At 49.3% G+C, this 22,839-nt stretch overlaps 6 protein-coding genes across 6 annotated transcripts; 5 read left to right on the forward strand and 1 right to left on the reverse strand.

Moving 5' to 3' along the window:
- Positions 1-4,387: 4,387 nt before the first annotated feature.
- CLAFUR5_10188 (Low affinity vacuolar monovalent cation/H(+) antiporter) lies at positions 4,388-8,139 on the forward strand (the record flags this gene model as incomplete). The annotated part of the gene is made up of 3 exons (XM_047909336.1): positions 4,388-4,658; positions 4,719-7,990; positions 8,044-8,139. 3 exons carry the CDS (start codon positions 4,388-4,390, stop codon positions 8,137-8,139), a joined length of 3,639 nt encoding a protein of 1,212 aa, XP_047764537.1.
- A 180-nt stretch (positions 8,140-8,319) lies between these two features.
- On the forward strand, positions 8,320-9,351 carry CLAFUR5_10189 (uncharacterized protein; the record flags this gene model as incomplete). Its single annotated transcript, XM_047909337.1, has 2 exons — positions 8,320-8,415; positions 8,893-9,351. The coding sequence occupies 2 exons, from the start codon at positions 8,320-8,322 to the stop codon at positions 9,349-9,351; spliced, it is 555 nt and encodes a 184-aa protein (XP_047764538.1).
- A 589-nt stretch (positions 9,352-9,940) lies between these two features.
- On the forward strand, positions 9,941-10,456 carry CLAFUR5_10190 (uncharacterized protein; the record flags this gene model as incomplete). The annotated part of the gene is made up of 1 exon (XM_047909338.1): positions 9,941-10,456. One exon carries the CDS (start codon positions 9,941-9,943, stop codon positions 10,454-10,456), a length of 516 nt encoding a protein of 171 aa, XP_047764075.1.
- Positions 10,457-11,156: 700 nt separating this feature from the next.
- On the forward strand, positions 11,157-11,799 carry CLAFUR5_10191 (uncharacterized protein; the record flags this gene model as incomplete). Its single annotated transcript, XM_047909339.1, has 2 exons — positions 11,157-11,301; positions 11,486-11,799. The coding sequence occupies 2 exons, from the start codon at positions 11,157-11,159 to the stop codon at positions 11,797-11,799; spliced, it is 459 nt and encodes a 152-aa protein (XP_047764811.1).
- An 843-nt stretch (positions 11,800-12,642) lies between these two features.
- On the forward strand, positions 12,643-13,167 carry CLAFUR5_10192 (uncharacterized protein; the record flags this gene model as incomplete). Its single annotated transcript, XM_047909340.1, is given in 3 exon segments — positions 12,643-12,729; positions 12,749-12,945; positions 13,038-13,167. 3 exon segments carry the CDS (start codon positions 12,643-12,645, stop codon positions 13,165-13,167), a joined length of 414 nt encoding a protein of 137 aa, XP_047764328.1.
- A 271-nt stretch (positions 13,168-13,438) lies between these two features.
- Positions 13,439-14,260, reverse strand: CLAFUR5_10193 (uncharacterized protein; the record flags this gene model as incomplete). The annotated part of the gene is made up of 4 exons (XM_047909341.1): positions 13,439-13,723; positions 13,766-13,794; positions 13,847-14,108; positions 14,159-14,260. 4 exons carry the CDS (start codon positions 14,258-14,260, stop codon positions 13,439-13,441), a joined length of 678 nt encoding a protein of 225 aa, XP_047764812.1.
- Positions 14,261-22,839: the final 8,579 nt, after the last annotated feature.

The raw sequence follows: 22,839 nt of genomic DNA on the forward strand, positions 1-22,839 counted from the left end.
TCTTTGAAGACGTTAAAGTCGGAGTCTAACGCGGCTACTAGCTTTAGAACGCCGCTAAACTAGAAGCGGCTATAGCGCGAAGGGAGTATATAAATTATCTTAAAGAATCTAGATCCTCCGTCGATCCTTAGATACTAGCGCGCGATATAGGCTAACTATAGCGCGATCTGATCGTCTAGCTTAATAACGTCGCGAGAGAACTAGACTTTAAACTAGAAGGCGTAGAGCCGAGTCTACTAACCGGCTAACTATCCGGTAGGTATACCCGGAAGGCGCGTCTTAGTACAAACGGGGAGCCGCGGGAAGTTATTAGATACGGCCGAAGTATAGGTGACGGTAAGGGCGTCTATCTAAGCTATTAACTCCTCGCCTTAAGGAGAGCGCGGGATAGGAGCTATAGTAAGCTATAAGGAAGAAAGGAGTCTAAAATACGTTAGTATTACTACGTTAACGCCGATACCGCGGCGCGGCTTATATACCTTAATCTAATTAAGAATAAGTTAGCTAAGGCTAAAGAAGGTTAAGGAAGAAGCTACTAAAGGGCGAAGAGGTTATTAAAGACTTAGTAAGCTTGAAGGATAATGTTCGTAGTCAGATTGATTTAGAATAAGAGCGTACTTTTATACTTACGTTCTATACGAGCTACCTAATACTACGAGCTTCTAACGATATAGGAAGGCGCGAACATACGTAAGAAGCTCGCGGCGAGGTTACCTAACGGGGTCAGTAAGCTCGTAGTAAGCTTAGGTAGTAGAGTTAAGCCGCGTAAGGTAGTTATATATACGGAGTAAAGTAAGCTAAAGGGTCGTAGGCTAGGAAGCTACGACGAAGGAAGCTAAAGCTTTAGGATCTCTTTTGTTATCGATTTAAGTATATAGGCGATTAGGCTGGCCGCCTTAGGCTGACATAGGTGTGTTAGGGTCTAGTAGGGGAGGATATAACGTTCTTATCCGAATATACCGCCGGCTTAGCGCTTAGCTTTATATTTAGAGTTTTCTTAGGTAGCTTTTCTATATCTCAGATTTATACTCGCTAAGGTTCTTATACCCTAGCTATATAGTAGTTAGGTAGTAGTGAGCTTAAGAGCTAGGTCATCCTCACATTAGCTTTCCTATAATACTAACTCTCTAGGTCAACATTAGCAATCCTTTCTCTAAGAGGAACTAGGTATGTCTATATAGATCTAATAGTGAACTCTTTACTTATCTTAAAGGTCACAAATTGCTTTGTGAACTTATATATATAGGTTAGTAGCACCTAGCTATACTTGTTCTAGAGATACACCTACTTCTTAGTAGCTCTTCTAGATTTATATAAGCCCTTAAGCTCAAATTCATCTTCTTCTATAATCCTACTAAAAATACTAAAGTTGTACACTATATTATGTCTTGTCTATATTAGCGTATTAAGGATCTCTTTAGTTATAGCCTCTTCTTAGAGTTTTAGAGTCTTGCCCTTAATGTTATTAAAAGACACTTCTATTAGGTCATTAATTATAAAGAATGCTAATTGGCTCTCTATCTTATATCTCTAAAGGTTGAACTATCTCTTCTAATTATCCCGCCTAAGAATTAGGATTTTGCCTCCCTTCTCCTCTATCTTCTCTTAGTATAAATCTATACTAGATTAGATGTAATAAAACAAGGTGCGTATATTCTAAAGTAGTAGCTTGGATCCTACTAAGGCTTCTAGTATAGAATAGGAAAGTTCGTAGGTATAGATACTAAGGCCTACTTAGTAAAGTAAAGAAGGAGCGGTATAAAGTCTTAGAGCTAGGACATAGGTCTGTCTCTCCTAGCAGAGCTTTAGATAACTTACTTAAAGTCCTTCTTAATAGTATCTCGATAAAGTTCTACCTATAGAGTATCTTTAAGGTATTGGCTTTAAGTAAGCCGTATAGAGTCCTTGTCTAGGTTACCTATTACTTAGTATTAATCTAAGCTCCTTAATAGGATAGACGGAGTAGACTTCTAATTCCTAGATATTTTCTACTACGATAGTAAGGGATATAAGTAACCTATACTAATATAGGTTGCTCTTATTCCTATATAAACCCGGGCTTATAACTTGTTAAATAGGTACGGGTAGATAGTAGCGGAGTAGAGGAAGAGATCAATCTTTAACTAACTAATAGCACGAGTATATAGCAATATATTAGGAACTAATATGTTGATTATATTAGATGTCTATCTAAGCTAAAGGGGAGAGAAGGTATCTCCCTATAAGCTAAGTCATCGTAGATACTTTAGGCTACTAGATCACTTCCTAATTGTTAACTCCCTTTAAGATACTACATCTTAATATATAGCGTATATAACGAGGATATCTATAACTTCGATAAGACGGGCTTTTAAATAGGTATAATTAGCTCTATAAAAGTCGTTATAAGCTTAGAACAACGCTCTCGCCCTACGGCTACTTAGCCTAGTAATAGAGAGTAGGTTATAGTTATTTAGAGTATCTATACCGCTAGCTACTTTACCCCGCCCTTTATTATCTATAAAGGGCGCGTCTATATTTTAGATAGCTATAAGAGCTATTTAAACTAGGGTTTTAAGGACTACTATCTAGACTATAAGATCCTTACGCTCTATATACTAGCGTATTCGTCGTATATCCTATAGCCTCTTAACGTAGTTTATTTTACGCCGTTAAAGCTAAAGTACTTATAACGTCTACGGGACTTAGCGCGTTAGCGCGTCTTCTATATTAATAAAGAAACCTTCCTTCCGGCGTTTAAAGACGCGTTTTTCGACGTGTTTACGGCGTCAAACTATAAGAAGGCCTTTAAGGCTATAGGGTAAGTTCCTATTAACGCGTAAGTAGTACTTAATCGCCCTAATATACGCCTACGAACCCTGCTAGGACTACCCCCGCCTTAGACGACATCATAGTAGTCTTAAACTCCGAGTAATTTAAAGTAGTTTACGTCGTAATCTAAGCTTATATACGACGCTATACTATATAACTCCAAAACAGCTTATAATAGCTCCTCTTAGCTTATAAAAGGCGGTAAAGTAATACTATAAGAGAATACGCTTCTTAGAGCTCGTAACTCTAAGCTTAAACAATAAGTTAAGACTCTTATAAAGCGCCGATCTCGTAAATAAAAGCGTCTCTAGTACGGCGGAGTCTTAGAGTATAGAGTTAGCTCGTTATAGGTAGTCGTCTAGTCGTTAAAGGCTATAGAATAGATAAAGAAGAGTTATAGGCTAGAGGGTACAAAAGAGGGCTAGCTAAGTAGACGGCGGTATAGTAACTACGGTCGGACTGGCTATAACGTACGAATATACTAGGAAGACAAAGAGAATAATTCTAAATCAGATATGAGTATTAAGTTTACTAGTTCTCTATTTAATAGTAGTAAAAACGGTTAATAAAGAAAACGAGTTAGTCGTGCCAAGACGAAATCCCTAGCTCACTAGTGTTTCTAGCTCACTAGTGCTTTATGTTAATTATTATATAGGTTTCTATAAGTTATAGCGAAAAATCCTAGATCTAAAAAAATTTAGAAAGATAAAATAATATTTTCTAACTAATATTTTAATCGAAGACTACCTAATAGATAATAGCTCTTTAGCTAAATCTTACTTTATATTGAAGCTCGACATTTAGCATTTCGGAATAGTAAGTAATACTTAGGCAGGACTTACTTAGAATCTAATAAGCTATTACTTACGTCTCTAGAATTCGATTCTTTAGGATAGGTAAGAAACTACGATATATAGATACTAATATATAGACACTACGATTAAATATATCGAGGTTACGATATCTTACAGTAACTTACGACAACTTATGACAACTTACGACAACTCGCGACAACGAGTAACCTACAAACATCGAGGGAAGACATAAGGCAGACGATCGAATAGTCGGCGAGAAATACAAGGCCGCAGGGCGCAATATTGCGGAAGTCGAAAAAACCAAGTAGGAGTTAATTCCTGCCGTCATGGGTGTGGGTGTGGCAGATGACGGGATGCGAGCAAGCTTGCTATCAAGATTGACGCGGAGCTTGCATCGCAAACTATACTACAACCACTGCTATAGCTGCATTCAACCAAATCCCCATATCCATCATCTCCCACCTCTGGTACAGCCGTCCGGTCAGAGCTGCGTACCTTCGAAACCCATCTCCGCCTGCCAGACGCGACATCTCTCCCTGCTGCATAATCATCGATGCCTATTATATGATTCCCACTCCCTGCACGTGCTCGTTGTCGGCAAGAGATGCAGCATAGTCCCATCTGTTGCTGCTCGCGATAAGAGCTGTATGGCCCATACTTGGCTGTAGATCGCCTTCGAAGTCTATCAACAGTCTGCCCAGCCATACGTTGCGTGCTAAGACGGTTTTGTTATTGCTAAAGCTTGGACGCCTCAAAAAGTCATGGCCGACGACAACACCGACCGACCAGCTGCAGGCAGTGGTCGAGAAAACACTCCTCGCATCCCCGCCGTCGACACCATCGACTACGCCCAGCATTCCACAACCAACACCGCCCCCTCCACGAGGCGAACCTCAACGTCGTCGTTCGGCATGAGCAACCCAAGCCGGCCGGGCGAGTCGCAGCAACAGAGCTACAGCAGCATGCAAGCCAGCCAAGGCAGCTTGCAGTCTGATGGCACCGAGCGACGGAACAGACCAAGACTGAATTACGGTATGCTTATCTACTGATTGCTGCTTGGGAGGCTGTTCGTTGTTGGCTAATGCACCCCAGGCACAGTGCAGGGTTCCTCCACAACGTCTGGTGGAGGCCGCTCCCATACCCAAACACAGGCCCAGACACTTGGACAGCAGACGCCCAAGCGACCGGGCACTGTACGGAAACCATCCCAGATACCCTTCCGTGGCGAGATCTTCTCCGTCGACGATGATGCGAGCGAAATTGAAGAGGAAGCCCTTCGGCAACGACGAGAGTCGACTGCAGCCACACGAGACAGAGAGCGTGAGCGGGAACAACGCGAGCGCCAGCTAAGACGGCGAGAGAGCACATTACGAAGACGACCTACAGCACAGCCGCCGGCCTTGTCGAGAGTGGAAAGCGACGATCGCGAGCAAGCAACACAGTCAACAGGGACAGATGCTGCACCTACACCTGCATCTGTGATCAGACGAGAGTTGTCTGGAGACCAAGAACCGAGCTCGGAAGAGACGCTGCAAGGTGGAGAGGAAGAGGAGGAAGAAGCAGAAACGCCCGATGCAGACGAAGACGATGCTGACCTGAGTGACGCGGAAAGCTTCACACTCAAGGATAGGCAAGAAGCGATCAACGAAACACATCCGTTTGGTATCAGAATATGGAAGCCAGCGCTGTACAAGAAAAGCCGCTCTGTGCAACGGAATGCTGAGGGAGACATACATAGTGCTCCTGGTGGCAACGTCAGTCGGTGGCTGTGGATCTTCAATGGCTTGTGGACGCTCACCTGCGGCTGGTGGCTGTCACTCATCACTGCTATTGGCGGTGTTGTGTGTATGACCTTCGCTCTGGTTCAACCCGAGGGCTCTGGCTGCCAGGAGTATGGTCGTGTGATGATCAACCTGGCACACTACCTCTTCTACCCATTCGGCATGTACGTCAAGCTGGAGCGGGACGAAGCATACCTCCACGAAGACGAAGGTGAAGGCAGAGACATTGCAGAGTACGAGCAATGGCAAGCTGGAGACATCGAAGAAGGCCGCCTTATCTTCGGACCGACCGACATCAACCGTTCGATCATCGGCCGCCGGCGAGAGGAAGAGCCAGACCTCGACAACAACGAGACCGACAGCCTTCTTGGTCGTCAACGAAGAGAAGGCTCCATCGCACGTCGTGCCCGCAGCAGGACGAAGAAGCGTCTGTTCGGTCGTGGCAAGTGGAACCTCGGCCGTGTGATCTTCTTCCTGTCCTTTTACTTCCTCATCACGCCTTTTCTGTTCATCGTCAGTGGCATCTGCTGGTTCTTCGTCTTCACGATACCCATGGGCAAAGTGACGCTGCTTCTGTTCTACCACTTACGACGCCATCCGCTTGCCATGAGTTTCCACACTGACAGCCACTACCAACGTGTCCCATCACAGCCCCGGGGCAGCAGCGACAGTGTCATCTTGCTATGCACATACCGAGCGGTAGGGACCAAGTACTGGAAGTACACCATCGATGGTACCAACATCTTCCTCATCAATCTGCTAGGCATTGTGTTCTTCGCCATCCTCGACTACTTTGTGCTGTACAAAGCCCTCGGCATCAGAGTGTGGATCACACAGCCCGGCTTCGTCTTCGTGGTCGCTCTGGCTTCGATCATTCCACTTGCATACTTCATCGGTCAAGCTGTTGCATCAATCTCAGCGCAGTCTTCAATGGGTGTCGGAGCGACCATCAATGCATTCTTCAGCACGATCGTCGAGGTCTTCCTGTACTGCGTGGCACTGGACGAGGGCAAGTCTCAACTTGTTGAGGGAAGCATCATTGGCTCAATATTTGCTGGAATACTGTTCTTGCCTGGACTGTCCATGTGCTTTGGCGCCATCAAGCGAAAGACGCAGCGCTTTAACGTCAAGTCTGCAGGCGTCACTTCGACGATGTTGCTGTTCGCTGTCATTAGCGCTTTCGGCCCTACCCTTTTCCACCAATTCTACGGCACGCACATCCTGAACTGTCGTCAATGCGCCAGCTACGGACATCATCAGAATGAGCGCGACTGTCGAAGATGCTACTTTGCTCAAGTGCCTGACATCAACGACAAGTTCTGGACCGAGGCGGTGCAGCCGTACATCTACATTTGCTCGGTATGCCTGTTTTTATCGTACGTGGTCGGCCTGCTATTCACACTGCGCACACATGCTGCGATCATCTGGAACAACGAGCCAGAGCACGAGAAGAAGGAGTGGAAGGGTGATCATGCCGCGCTTTCTGCTAATCATACGCACGCACCTTTCACTGTTGTCGGCGCCGAAGGTAATACCCACAGCGGTGCCACCAAGTCTGCACAGGGCACGCTGGCACGCGAGGACATAAGATCGAGTCAAATGTACAAGCGTATCCTGAACACCAGCTTGAAGCAAGCTGGCGTCGTGCAGCACTCCGGAACAGACAAGGTCAAGAAGGACACCACTGACGCAAACGCCGAGGGAGTCGCGCCACACATCGTCCCGCCAAAGAGTGCCGGCAACGATACGATTTCTTCCAGCAACGTCAGGATCCATGGCCTGAGTGCTGAGGACAACCGCGCTCTGGTACAGCAGGTAGCCGAGATGGCAGCTACCGCCGCCACGGTTGCAGCAAGAGATGCGACAAAGGCTCCGCGCCGCGCCAGTGTCATGGCTACAACCGCTGGAAGTCCTACTGCATCTCGTCACCAGTCATACAGGGATCCATCGAAAGGTCACAAAGATGCGAAGGCTCAGCTGCATCACGATCGCGACTTACCTCCGGATCCAGCTACTGGGAAGCCTGCTGCTGCACCGGAAGAGCCAGCTGGTGGTCATGGAGGTCACGATGCTCCGAATTGGTCCAGGACGAAGTCTGCTATCATCCTCATGGTCGCGACGGTTGCCTACGCCATCATCGCTGAGATTCTTGTCGACACTGTCGACGTCGTGCTATCATCCGTACCCGGCATCCCAGAGAAGTTCCTCGGCATCACACTCTTCTCCCTCGTGCCCAACACGACCGAATTCTTGAACGCCATCAGCTTCGCCATGAACGGCAATGTCGCTCTATCCATGGAGATCGGATCGAGTTACGCCCTGCAAGTGATCCTACTCCAGGTCCCCTGCTTGGTGCTCTTCAGCGCCATATACTCCAACTTCATTCCCCGCGGCGAGATTCTCAGCCACTCTTTCTCGCTGATCTTTCCGCAGTGGGATATGGTCTGCGTGATCTTGAGTGTGTTCCTGATGGGCTGGGTCGTGGGTGAGGGCAAGTCGAATTACTTCAAGGGGAGTATTTTGATTTTCACGTATGTGGTTGTCGTGCTTGGGTTTTGGTTTACGGGGAAGGTGGATTTGGATGTGAGTAAATCCCAGCATCTGAATTTGAGAGAAGTGTACTGACGTGATTACAGAGCATGGGGGTAGACCGCTTCGATACCCTCGCCCTGGGCATCCACCCTGAGTCTTTCAGAACCATCGGAAAGAGCACGAGTGGTGCGGCGTTCTAGATTGAGAAAACGAATGCGTTATTCAACATGCTGCTGGCAGCACCATTATGCAAGCAAGAGGAAGTGGACGGAAGGATGTGAGAGAAAAGAGAAGGATGTCTATGTTTTTCGACTCCGGCTAGGGTAATACAGTACAATGGCCGAGGTATTCGTTGAGCGTTCGAAGCGGAGCATTGGTGAATGGCGTTAATTGTTTGGCATTTCAGGGATGGGTTGATGGCGGCTCTTTTAGGGGCTGCCTTTGCATTATATCCGTTTGCGCGCGTGGTGGGGTTGGTAGGGTAGTGGAATGGAGTTGTTCATGGTTTGGCCGTCTCACTTTTTGTCTGGCAGGTGACCAAAAACGGAGAGGTCTGAGCTTTGCAGCTGACCCCTGGAACCCGTGAGAATTTCCTCGCACGTGCATTCGACCACAAGCACAAGCACAAGCACATAGCTTAACGATCCGCACACATCTTCAGCTACGGACCACCAACATCAATTCAACAGCGCCGAAACCACCACGAAACTCGACGAAATGGCTCGTACCAAGCAGACAGCACGAAAGTCTACAGGAGGCCAGGCACTACCAGTTGTTCGAGCTGCACCACCACCGCCACAAGCATCGCCATCACACTTCGCACCGCCTGCACCACAAGCGTTAGGATTTGTGCCGCCAGCCGGGTGGTTCTGACAACCCATAATTCCAGCCTTGCCGGCATCAGTACGAACAGCTCACATGTCTCTAGATTGACTGCTGCTAATTCGTGGTAGCGCGCTCGTCGTCCATGTCCTGGCACTGGCCGCCGCCAGCAAGGCCACAGAACTACAGTCGCAGCTCGTGAAGATGACGATGACGATGAAGAGCCTGTGGTTATCAAGCGCGAGGATTCCGGAGTGAATCAGCGGGAGGTCATTGACCTCGAAGCAGCCGGCGAGACGCCACCAGGTCAAGTCGCTGATGAGAAGACCAACGGAAGACCGACGGAGGAAGCGCTCACCACTACGAACGAGATAATGGGGAAGCGCAAGCGGGAGGGCAATGATGAGGGTCACGCTGACGATAATGAAAACTACCTGAAGGCGCAGCTCCGCGAGAAGCGCGCAAAGCGCGAGATGAAAGAGGCCGCTCTCGAGGTGAAGGAGGCAGCGTTCGAGGAGGCTGAGATCGAGCGTAAGATCGCAGCCCTTGAGAAGAAGTCGACATGCAGGGAGAGGGTTTGGAGCACGTGATGGACCTTGGACACTGAACATTGGGTTACCACGAGTTGGCGCATTTTGAGTGTATGTCAGCAACCTGGAATGCAACTCTCGGTGCTAATCCTCTCGTTCCTCGGATGGCCTATGGTGGTGTTGCTGCCCTTCTGGCGTCCAAGTGAAGTGATGACAAGGATCTTCAACGGCTGACAAGGGGACTGGTGGTTACGCGAGGTGCATTCTGGTGAGCTTACATGTTATGCGAGGAACATTGAAACTCGCGGGTCGAACCTCACCACCTTCAATTCCACCGACGGCTCATGCCACGTATATGACAACACATCAAGAAGCACAATCATGCCAGGCCCGCCAAAGCTCGAAGACCATTCGGTAAGCCATCAACAGGCCGCGCCGCCAGCTGCTGACACCTCAACAGCCCGCATAAAAAGCATACAAAGCCCTTAGGCGAGCACCGCAGCACCTTCCGCCATTTTCGCTCAATGAGGATGGCGTCCCCAAGGTCCGAAGACGAGAGCTTGTATGTCGCATGCGAGGCGACGATGGACAGCCTTGCAGTCGTCGATGCGACAGTGAGCCTCGACTATGGGACCATCTGCATTCCAGCATGCACGGGATTCCGCGAAATTGCCGTCCAATTCTCGTGAAGAGTGGCTTGAGTCAAGCTGTTACGGTCAAGCTGGACCGCTTCTATGGGAAACTCATGCGGCACGAAGATTATGATGGCAAGGGCATGAGGAACGATGGACGTGCTAGCAGGGCCCGCATGGTCGCGCCGAGCATGCCGACACCTAGCGATGATGGAGATCGAGGCCTGGAGGTCGTGGAGAGATCAAACTATTATGAGAAGCGTGAGTACATCGAGATCGATTCCTCACCAGAACCAGAGCAGCGCCAGGTCAAAGAGGAGAGCGATAAGGAGACTCCACACGAGGCACGACGCTCAATTAATGGTACTGCAGGAAAGCGGATGAGAGGAGAGGCTGTTGAGTTTGAACCTGACGATGACGAAGCGTATTTGATGGCACAGTTGAAGGCAAAGCGCGCGAAGCGGGAGCTTAAGGAGGCGATGCTGGAGGAAGCCGAGTTTGAGCAGAAGCTGGCTGCACGGAAGAAGCGCTAGAAACGATGAAGAAAGGGTGTGAAGTACGTGCAGGATCAAGGAATTGTAAGGTCTGAAGGTGCGTAGGAGGTGCTGAAGCTGCTCTCTGCAAGTGTGGGACTTGCTATGGTGGGCGTGCCTTTCTTGCATAGCGGTGCTGAAACCGTGCCTTGTGGGACACATTTCAACCGATCAGTTTCAGCGTCGAGAGTAAAATTGAAGCGCCGTGAAGGGGTTGTAACACGTTTCCTACTACTAGACTTCAGGCTGTAAGGCTTTGGATAGTGCCTGTATACTAGGTAGTACCAGGGTACCTTAGTACCGAGTGCATCTGTTCCTGGTGTGCTTACCTATGTTTTGGCCCACCTCTGCACTGCGACTTACAAGCAATCGAGACTGAACGCAACATCTTACACCTATGGGTTGACACCAGCCTTGAACTGTCCTGGTATCGGCCTCCGCTTCAGGCCGTCGCGCATACCTCGAGCTCAGGAATCGGAATCAGAACTCCAATCTGAGATACGGCGTATGGAACATCCCAACAACTCTCTACAAGGAGTCGGTAAGTTGCTTTCAAATCTGAACACGATTCATAGCTAATCTCCCAAAGGCTCACTATCGGGCTTACTTCCGCCTACAGCGCCTGCCCGGCAACGCTCCGGCGTTTGAGCTTGACGCAGAAGGCTGTGTCATCGTTCAGACTGGAGAATACGTATGTCGCATGAGCTCGCCGGACAATGGCTCGCTATGCGGCCACCGATGCTGTGGTAGACAGCACCTTGTCAAACACATCAAGCGGCATCACAAGTCTAGCCCATCCGAGCGTTCACGTGGCGCAAACACCGCGGTCAGGGGTGAAACCATGGGTATGATACACGAGGCAGTGCAGACATTCCAGAAGCTGACTATAGCATTAGCGTGGTACGTGGACTTCATGCACGATGAGGCCATCCAAGAGACTCGTGAACAGCGCCATGACACTGCAAATCTCCCAGAACGGCTTGTAATGGCAGATGAGGAGGCTTGATGACGAAGAAGACCTTCTAGCAGCTCAATTGCCGACTCCCGCTGCAGACTACCATCCACCAGCAATCAAATCAGAGGCCAAGCAGCCCGAACGAGAGGTTGTTGATCTCGACTCATCTCCGGAGCCCGAAGAGCAAGACATCAAGCCTGGCAGCAATGCGCAAAGTGAGACCAACAGCCAGCAGGCCGGTCTGCTGGATCGCGAGCGTTCGGAACAGGTGATGCAAGAAGAGTCTTCTGACGAGGATGATATGCAGTTCGAGTTGACACAGCTCAAGCTCCAGATTCGTCAGAACGAGCTTGAACACAGCCTCCGCAAGAAGCGTGAGACGGGATAAGGGGAACACGAGCATACGACAACGTACTCGGCGGCCGCAAGATGAGTGACGTTGTCCTGTCCGTTAGAAGACCCCGGCTGCGCAAAAAAGGCACAAGGCTTCATGAATGATGTACCATAGCTGACATCCGTGCGTTTCGAGGCAGGCGACCAGTATCGTCGTTTGACCACTTTCCAAGTTGCCGAGCACTAGGTTCGCGGCGTTGTTTGTACCGCATGTCTCGCTTGCCCGGTTTCGCTTTGGGTCATGTCACACAAGGCTACTGCAGGCTTCCTCTGTCTGCAAACATCCGACTGCTGATCTTTCAGCCCGGGGTACCGTCTATCACATACCTCAAAAGAAGCCAACTTTGCGGTCACTTACCCACAACATGGCTTATTCCGAGCGTCAAAGTCGCATACAGCTGGCAAAGCCAGAGAGGAAAATGGTGGTCACTCTACTGGCACGTCTGACATACCATTAGGACTCTACGAACACAGCGTAAGCAACTTCCCGACCACAACTCTGGCTCCCGTCTGACCCACTCCAGGCTGCCTACAGGGCCTACGTCAAGATACAGCGTCTTACCGCAGACGCCCCGAACTTTCAGAACTCTGGCAGTGGCTATCCGATTGTGTACCAGGGAGAGTACATATGTCCGATGCCCGGAACGCTGCCTCAGAAACACTGTGGTGTTAAGGTCCTTAGAAAGGATTATCTGCATCAGCATTTGCAGACAGCTCACAGACTGGATCCTGATGATCGTCCACTCGACTTCGGCGCGAGAGGAGTGGGGAGGCAGATATGTCAACAGATGGCACGTGGTGAGTTGCCAGCACATGGCTTGCTTTGTACTTCGCTGACATGGCAGATTTCTACCTGAAGATTATGAAGAGTGAGGAGTATGAGGGTAAAGAGCAGGCGGAGAGGCAAGTGATCGCTCATGAGCAAGTCACTGTCCACCACGCAGGAACAAGCCGTCCACCAGGAGAGGCTCAATAGCCAGAACCAGCCCGTCAGCGCAACCCTGCCTGTCACTTACCTACACCCTCTGAGCCAGCCGAAGACTTTCAGTACATACACTCCGTCAAGCACGAAGTGTCAGAAGTGCCAGAACCAGCACATCGGCCTCAATCACCGTGGCGAACAGCAGAAGTCGTCGATCTTGTGAGCTCACCAGAGCCCGAGGGTTCCATAAAAAGTATCAAGCGAGAGACTGATCTGACACAGTCACCGCTGCAGCATCAAAGAAAACGCAGACGCTGGGGCAAACTTGAGGACCAGGGCAGCGAGGATGAAGAGATCGAAGTCGAGCTGAGGAAGACGAAGCTTCAGATGAAGGAGATTGAGTTGGAGAAGAAGTTGCGGAAGAAGAGGAGGCAGGTTTGAAGGACTGTATGCTTCGAGACGAATGGTGTGTCGATGGATATATACATGCTTGTGCAAGCATAGGGTTGTGCCATTCGATGACATGTGAAAGTCCACTAGCTCACGGTAGTCTACCCGGTAGTGATGCCAAGCAGTGGCGGCTATCAATAGACTACTGCTACAGTACTCGGTCCTCAGACCCTCTCGAACCCAGCACTTGCCACCGTTCTCCCATTAAACCTTACTTGAACGCGAAGACACTGCCGATGTACTGTCCCTTTCAGCCCACGGCCTACGCGAGCCCGCGGCGCTTGTGCAACCTTTGCTGCAGCTCGACCTTCTTGATCTGTAGATTCGTTCTCTGAATGTGTAGATCCGTCTTCTCGATCTCCAGCTCCAGCGTTCTTGTTTGGGCTTCGGACGTCGCCATTGAAATATCGCCTTCAGACAAAGCACGCTTGCGGCCTCCACGAGCTGTGGGACCTCTGGTCAAAGGCTGCGGCATGAGGTCTGTGCCAGGTTCCTGCTTCACTACTACCTTGATCCGCTCCTTCTCTTCGCCCTCAGCACGATCGGCCTAAGCTTCGTCTACGTTGCCCTCCCCCTTTCCGTCGTATACCTCATGCTCCATCACCATCAGGTAAAATTCTAGGAACGCACGTCAGTCCAGCTCCATGTTCTTTCCCAGCTCTCAACTTACTACACGCCTCCCCTCTCCCCGTCGTGCGTTTCCTTCCACTCGGACACTCTGACTTCAGCCCATGGTCGCGGTGCACATGTCGCACGAGGTGAGCCTTCCCGCCATATAGCGCACCGCAGAGCGTATCACTGTCGCTTGCTGATGACTTCATGCGGCAGACGCACTCTCCTTGATGGATGGTCGGGTAGCCTTGTGCATCGAGGTCGAAGGCTGGGGCGCCGGTGGGGAGTCGCTGAAGCTTGATGTATGCCCTGAAGGCGGCCTGGATGCGGTCAGTAGAGAGATAAGATCGGGAAGGATGGCTGAGCGTACTGAGTCCCGGTAAAGAAGGCCTGAGACGTCGCTCTTGCCGTATTGTAAGAGCGCATTCTCGGCGAGGGCGGTGTCTCGAAGTGTGCGATCGCGGGTCTCCATTTTGCGGTAGTGGTGGCGGTAGTGGTGGCGGTATTGGTGGCGGTGGTGGCGTTGATGATGTTCATGTTACCGCTCGTGGAGTGTCTTGTGCCACTGGGCGGAATGATCGAGCGACTGGTAAGTTGAACACAGCCCACCGACTAAGTTGGATCATCGCTTTCATTCACTCCGTGCAGCTCGACGAAGCTGGAAGACTGCATCAATGCTTTTACGCGAGGCCGAGGTTTATCCGTGAACAAGCATGTGATCACGAATTGGGTTAAGCTCAGGTACTCAGCCTGCGTGGTCTCAGCTTCTACGCTATACCGCAAGCGGGCGCGAAGCTATACGTAGGCTAAGAGCGTAAGTCGCTTTTTAATAGATAGCTCTATAGAGGATTTTTAGATATTATAGTACTATAAAATTGTAACGTACTTTACTACCGAGCGGGCCACACTACCGAGCGGGCTATACTACCGAGCGGGCCACTTTTGCTAAGAACTATACTACTTCTACTTTGATTACGACGGTATCTTAATACGACGACATCCTATAGAATCGTTACTAGGAGGACAATTCCTCTTTAGATTCTTCGCTATCTAGTAAGTCTACTTAATAGGTCTGTACGTTATGCCCCGACTCGCTATATCACTTATAGCGTCGTAGCCTTAGTACTAGCCGAACACTATCTAGCGACTCTCTACTCACTTCCTACCTCCTAGTATCCTCTAGAGGTATTAATTACGACGCCTTATCGAAGGTTAGAGACCCTCTAGACTAAATGTACTTACGCCTTCGTGCTTTTCGCTATATAAGGGCCTCGTTAGACTTACGTAGCTTACTAATCTCGCTTTATATAAGAGCTATCTAATACGCTATCTCTCTACTCCCTTTTATAAGCTAATATACCCCTTCCTATAACGAGTTTAGCGATAAACCTGCCCGGGCACGTATTTTGTTCGTTACTAGTGTCGATTAAGAGTCGAATTCTTTTATAGTTCGTAGTGTCTTCGACTCCTAAGGGGTAGAGTCCGGAGCTAGAGGGGTTGGCGTACGTAGCTTAATATTAAGCTTGTCTATCACTGCCTATAGATTAAATAGAACCAAACTAGCGCCTCTGAAGCTCGATAGAATGTTCTCCTGTCTGAATATAGCGTTATAGGCTGCCCGGAAGGCGCGTAGGAACTCTACTTTATCGATATAAGTGATACGCTAGCGTACTAAGCCCGAGAGCTAAGTACCGTATACCTTCTTTAAAGGCGAATAGCAACCTATATCTAATAGCTAGAGTAAGTACGAGGCGTACGATAGTATATATAGGGCTAAGATCTTGTATTCCTTATATAGATTCTAGAATGCCTTCGAGTTATAGCTCTCGTAGCTATCGATAATAAGTAGTCTCTATGCCCTAGTTATACGAGCTATAGTATACTTCTAGAAATGCTCTAGCTACCGTATACCGAACTTATTATTAGTCTAGCCGTTCTCTATTAGCCCGATTGTCTAGTCTAGACCTAAGTTGCCGTCTTAGTACTAGGTACTAATATACTATTTGCCTATAAGGATGACGTAGGGTAGGAGCGCTATTCCGTCTATATAGATAGTCTTAATTACTATTATATATTCTCTGTTGCCCTATTGAACGACCTTCCTCTTTCTACTACGCCTTTCTGTACCCGTAACGACGCTCTAAGACGTAATACTACCTATTATAAACCCTGTCTCGTCGAAGTTATAGGTGTCCTAGTTAAGGATAATATACTTCTCCTTTATATTACGTATAAGCAAGAACTACCTCTCGATAACGTCTAGATCTTCTATTAGGGCTCGCTAACAATCGTATCTACGTGTTATACGAACCTTTAGCTCACGATACCGCCTAATAAACCTGTCTGTCTAATTGAGACTAGTGGGCTTAAGACCCTTCTCTTATAGTAATGAATCGGCTATTACTCGTATACTAGCCTTTAATAGCGGGAAACCTCTAAGGTCTAGCTCGAGTATATACTTAAGTATCACCCTCTCTTCTAGCTCTATAAGCTTCTTCGAATTAGGCTCGTAGTCACCCCGAGGAGGTCGTCTATTTAATCGATACCCTAGTGTAGTTCGAGACGCGTTGTATACCTTTATAGCAAGGCGAATCGTGATTATCGCGTCGCGTTTCGTGGCCTGGACAGCTAAGGTCAGTTTGGCCTCATTTGAAGACAATATACGCTTTAATAGTAGTTGTATAGCTATATCTATAGAAGTGGTACAGTTCTTAGCAAAAGTGGCCCGCTCGGTAGTATAGCCCGCTCGGTAGTAAAGCACGTTATATTCTAAAGAGTATAATCAATTCTACCGTATTGTACTATATATTTCCGCTCTTAATAAGTGTACTTTGCCTTAAGTGTGCTACTATAGCTATGCCTAAAGCTATAGAGATTCGCTATAGAAATTACTACTCTATAGCTTAGGGTCGCTTTTTTAGTAAAGATAGTTACTTTTATAGGTAGATAGGTATATAGTAGGTTAGTAGGACTATTCGCTTTAAGGTTTCCTATCTATCTATATCGTATACTCGTACTCGTATAGTAAAGGCTAGTCCTCCAAGCCTCTACCTAATATTAATATTAACTATAGTGCTACTATAGAAATCTATTGTATTTAGAATCGCTTTTTACTATAGGAAGTAGCTTATATCCGTAGAACTATACGTAAAGCCTATCTATATTAGCTAGTCGTAGAATTAGTTAAAGTATTTAAAAGTTAAGAATAGTAAGAAATTAGGACCTAAAAAGCCGCCTCCCCTCGTACTAGAGTAACTTATTTCTAACTTATTACTACTATCTACCGCGGAACTACTAGTTATATAACTAGTTAAGAAACTTAGTTATCGCCGCGATATACGCGATTAAATTACCTAGCTAGCCTAGGGTATTACGGGCTATATAATTAACGATAGCGATTATAAGCTATATTTCGAGAATAGCGCGTATCTAAGGTAGAGTACCGTAAGTACTTAAGCTTCGTAGTATATCCCTAAGCTTCGAGGCGCGGTTAATAAATAACTACTAGTTAGCTCTAGTAAAGATACTAATAAGGTTAGTTATAGCTATTATTACTTCGTCTTAGTAGTCCTACTAGTTATCGAAGTAAATTATATCGCTAGTTACGTTCGCTAACCCGCGAACTAGAGTATAGTTGACGCGGGTTTAAGTACTAGAACGTACGGTCTAACGGGCTATTATAATACGGGTTAGGCCTTTCTAGATTATAACGACGAGCCTCGATACGGTACTTTTAACCTCGTTTAGTTAGCGGCTAGCGGCGTCGATAACACGTATCTAAGTTCTAAGGCATAAGAAGCTAGTATAGATATCGCTAATTACCTATTATATCTACTAATAGAATAGCTTATCCTAGTACCGCCTAAATACGTAGAAGCGTCGTAGGCTATATAGTAATCTATAGATAGTCTACTAGATAAGATCTGTTACGAGACTATAGTAGGCGAGTATAGTAGTAGTTTATTAACGAAGTCGATAGCTAACGAGGTAAGAGAGTCTAAGAGAGAGAGAGCTTCTTAAGGGAAGCGGAAGTCGAGCTCGGGCCGAGCTTAGTCATCGGGCTCACGTGATCACAAGTCACATGACCCACCCCAAGTCCTTTACTTACGAGGCAGCCGTAACACTACCCCCCCTTAAAACACCTTCGTCTCGAAGTATATCGTGTCCTTAAGCCTTCCTTATTACGTATATAAAGGCTTTATTGTCCTCTATATCTACCGTATTATCTAGTAGCTTAGTTATATATATCGTTGAATTCGGTCCTCCGTAGTAGCTAACTTAGCCTATACGAGTATATAAAGGTATAGCCGAGCTAGTATTCTTACTTAGATAATTACTAGAAGTAGGTACTAGCGTAACCCCTCTATTATTCGGCTAGTCTATTAAGATCGCGTAGCGTCTCGTTTAGAACCTAGTCCTATTGTTAGGGCGAGAGCCTAGCCTATAAGATGTAAGGGTGAAAGCGAGAATGCAGGTGCGAAGTGCAGATGCAAAAGGGTATGGTATGATTGCTACACAAAACAAAAGACGAAGAAAGCAAGAGAGGCCTGGGGAAGGCCAGATATTTATACGCGACCCTCGCGAGTGCGTGTCCCCGCATTAACAGGGCTAACCCGTGCGAAGCCGCGCTCAGCAGCTTTGCTCAAAACCTTATTCCAACCTGCCCTACGTTCCGAGTCTTCCACGTGCTTCAAGGTTTGGTAGAGGGGTGAATTTGGAGGGCTGGGTCCCGTAGTGAATGTTGCGGGGCATGTGATTCTTGGCGCTCACACACCAAGCTGGACTGTCACTTCTTGACGACTTCTGAGCGCTCTAAGGCTCTTCTGTCCCCACCTTCTGTACACTCTGTGGGGAGACCATGACAGTAGCCCCCCCGAACAAAGCTGAGTTCCTACGAAGCCGTAGTAGTTCCACATATCGAGGATGTTCAGCTTCAGTACCAGGCCTAGGCCTGATGTCATGGTCGATACACCATTAGTAAGCCCCGTCGAAGAGCTCAGATTCGAAGAGCCTGCCGATGTTGACTTCTGGGCCGTCTGCGCGGGCGTGGTATTCTTCGATTGCTTGACGATTGAAGATGATATGTTGGATAGGTTCCCATGAGGTATCCTACTCAGGGCAACCTTGCCATTCGACTTCATACTTGATCGGCGGTAGTCCTTCAACGTCGTTAGGCTCTGCGCGGATTCCCCGGATCTTGCGGACGGCATAGTCGTCAGAAGGTAGGTTAATAGGCTCGTCGACTTCTACTTCATCGGGAGGACCTGGCATGTCTTGGTTTTGGTTCGGGAATGGGTCCTCAGCCGACGGCCGAAGGCGTACGGGATGGAAGACGTCGTGGATCTTCATGTTCGCAGGAAGAGCTAGACGGTAGGCGTGTGAACTGATACGCTCGGTGATCTCAAAAGGACCTAGGTTCTTCCAGTTCAGCTTCTTAGAGGGGCGGTCCGTCTTGATGTTCTTAGAGTTGAGGTAGACCATATCGCCTACTTGGTAGTCGGGAGCTGGCTGGCGACGACGATTGGCTTGATCCTCGTAGATTGCTTGTGCGTACACCATCTCGTCGTGAACTTCTTCATGGATCTGTGAGAGCATAGTAGCGAACGCGTCTGCTGCTTGCTCGTTTGCGTCTTCGGTAGGCGGGAGAGGTTCTTCTGGTTCCATGCCTGTACGAGGGTGGTAACCTCTCGTAGTATAGAAGGGAGAGTAGCTAGTAGTCTCCGAGTCCCAGTTACGAGTAGCGAACTCCACCGCAGGGATATGCTGAGGCCAATCCTTCTGGTGGTAGTCGACGAAGCAACGAAGGACCTGCTCGAGGATAGCGTTCGTAATTTCGGTCTGGCCGTCGGTCTGTGGCTGAAAACTGGTCGAGAGGTTATGCTTGATGCCCAGGATAGCACACAGACGCTTCCAGAAGTGCGAGATGAACTGGGTGCCTCTGTCAGAGGTGATGCTATCCGGGAGGCCTTGAAAGCGCCAGACGAATTCGTAGAACAAGCGAGCAGTCTCCTTTGCGGTCATGCTCCAGCACGGGATCATGTACCGGTCCTTGGAGTGACGGTCCACGATCACTAGAAGGGCCTTTGCTTTCACGCCGCTGAAGGTCTTGCCGTGAGGAAGATCGGTGATAAAGTCCATAGTGATGTGCTTCCACGGACGATCAGGAGCCGGGAGAGGGTGCAAGAGACCGTGGGGACGGTGGCGGTTAGCTTTGGCTCTTCGGCAAGTAGCGCAGTTCAGCACGTAGCGGCGGACGTCCTTCCAGGAATGCGGCCACTAGTAACACCTAGCGAGGAGCTTGTGGGTCTTGGCTACGCCTGGGTGACCCCTAGAGGCGGAGTCGTGGATGATTTGAAGAATCTCAGCTCGGATATTAGAGCCTTCGGGCTGCGGTACGTAAAGCTTCTTACGGAAGTAGACGACACCTTCCTGGAGCTCGCACTCGGACAGCGAGAAGCCCGGGAATGTCCTCGCGCCAGATCCAAGGGCCTGAACTAACTCTTGGGCGTCTATGTCGGCATCGTACGCTGTTCGTACTCGTGCCATAATGCCTTCGGGCTGCTCCTCATTATCAAACCCCTCAAAGTCTGATTCGGATGAGCCGTCGGTCGTTACTAAGCCCTCTTCATCGTCGTTCAAGTCCTTAGCGTCCGAGGCGTATTCTTCAGGCTCGGATTCATCGTCACTCTCGTCAAGGTAGGCAGGAGCGAGCACGAGAGTAGCAAAGGAAGCGGCGAGCGTAGGCTGGCCGTTCGATAGGTACTCTCGAAGCTCGGAAGAGAGGTTGTGCTCTTTGATGACTTGTTGCCCTGCGATTTGCCGGCCCCCTCTTCGATCAACTGGAGAGTCACCAGGGCGGCGGGTAAGGGCGTCGGCCATCGAGTTGGCCTTGCCGGGCGTGTACGAGATCACGAAGTTGAACCGGGAGAGGAACTCGCTCCAGCGGGCCTGGCGACGATTGAGCAGCTTGCTCTTCATAAAGTAGACGAGGTTCTTATGGTCGGAGCTTACTTGGACGGGCATAGCAGAGCCTTCGAGCTCGGGGCGCCACTCTTCGAAAGCTTTGACGATGGCGAGAAGCTCCTTGTCGTAGATCTCGTAGTTACACTCCGTAGCGGTCATCTTCTTGGAGAGGAAGGCGACAGGTAACCAGGGGGATTCAGGCGAGCGGCGTTGTAGCAGGACACCGCCCACCACGCCGTCGGATGCGTCGGTCTCTACACGGGTCTCCAGTTCGAAATCGAAGTGCCGTAGAAGCGGGTTCTTAACAAACTTCGCTTTGAGCAAGTCAAAAGCCTCCTGGCATTCGTCGGTCCAGGCGAACTTCTCACCCTTGCGCGTGAGCTTCGTCAAAGGGCGTACCACGCCCGAAAATGCGTGGATGAAGCGGCGGTAGAAGTTGGCAAAGCCTAGGAAACCCTGGACCTCTTTGACGTTCGTAGGAGCATCCCATTCGACGATAGCGTCGATCTTCTCTTGGTCCATCTTGATGCCGTCTGCGGTAATGATCAAACCAAGGAACTTGACTTCGGTCTTCTCAAACTCGCACTTGTCGATGTCGAGCTGCAAGCCGGCGTCTGCGAGCTTCTGAAGGACCTTACAGACGTGCTCGCGGTGCTCCTCCTTGGTCTCGCTGTAGACTAGGATGTCGTCGATGTAGGCAGTACAGAACTGATCGAGGAACTCCTGAAGGATGTCGTTAATGAAGTTCTGGAAGGTACTAGGCCCGTTACAAACGCCGAAGGGCATAACGAGCGACTCGAACAGCCCGTAGCGAGTACGGAAGGCTGTGAGATACTCGTGTCCTTCTGCCATTCGTAACTTGTTGAACGCAGCGATGACATCGAGCTTGGTGAAGTACTTGGCCTTAGAGAGGCGCTCGAGCGTCTCCTGAATCAACGGTATTGGGTAGCGGTTCTTCTTTGTAACAGCGTTTAAGCCTCGGTAGTCTACGCAGAAGCGTAGACCACCGCCGGGCTTCTTGACGAACATGACGGGACTGCCAGCGCTGGAACGGCTCGCTCGAATGAACCCCTTCTTTAGGTTCTCTTCGAGGTATCTCTTGAGGACGATAAGCTCTTCTCGGGACATGGAATATAACGGTCCGAACGGTGTCTCTGCACCTTCTTCTAGCTCAATCTTGTGGTCGTGAGGGCGATGAGGAGGCAGCTCGTCTGCGGCTTTAGCATCGAATACGTGGAGGATGTGGTGTGCCCAAGGAGGGACCTTCGTAGCAGGGTCGGTAGGTGTACGCTTCTTGTCGAGCTTCTCGAGGGCGATGTCGATATCGCGGAGAGAGGTCGCGAGTTTATAGTCCATAAAAGACTCGCCTAGTGCGCCAGTGTCCATGAGAGTGAGATTGGAAGAAGAGAGTTTCTTTGAGCCGATATTTACATTCGTGACGAACGGTTTGCAAGCGTGGTCCTTGCCCGTCTCGTCGTACAGGTCTAGCTGTGCTGTATTGATCCTCAACTTCTTTCCTCTCTTCACTTTCGGTAAACGTTGTTCTTGGTCTTCATCGCGTCGATGAGGAAGACCTAGGCTTTTTCCTGCTCAGCGGGAGCAGCAGGAGCAGGCTCGATAGCGCCGACAGCGCCGCGAACCGGGTTGCGGGCGTTACGGGCAGCGAGCTGCGGACAGTTGGCTGCGATGTGGCCTGGACCGCCGCAGTAGGTGCAGAGTCCGGCCTGGCGACGGCGAAGCTTCTCTTCGGGAGTGAGCTTACCGTTGACGAGGCCCTGGACTCGAGGGACGGCGGCACCAGCGCTGAGATCCATAGCGTCACCTACAGAGACGGGAGGGAGAGCCGTAGGAGCGGCGGCGCCTAGTGGAGCAGCGAAGTGGCTTCCGGGACCACGAGGCTGACGACCTTGAGAACGGGAAGCGAGGAGAGAGTCGGTGTGTTTCATGTTGGAGTCGAGGCGCTGGCAGGTCTCGACGAGCTCACGGAAGCTCATAGCACCGACGTCCTTGTCCTCGAGGGCTCGAAGAAGCTCTGCTGACAAACCACGGCGGAGAGTGCTCTTCTTGGTCTCTTCGTTGTAGCCGGTG

The sequence above is a fragment of the Fulvia fulva genome, chromosome 7 (assembly GCF_020509005.1).
Source record: "Fulvia fulva chromosome 7, complete sequence".
Taxonomy (NCBI): domain Eukaryota; kingdom Fungi; phylum Ascomycota; class Dothideomycetes; order Mycosphaerellales; family Mycosphaerellaceae; genus Fulvia; species Fulvia fulva.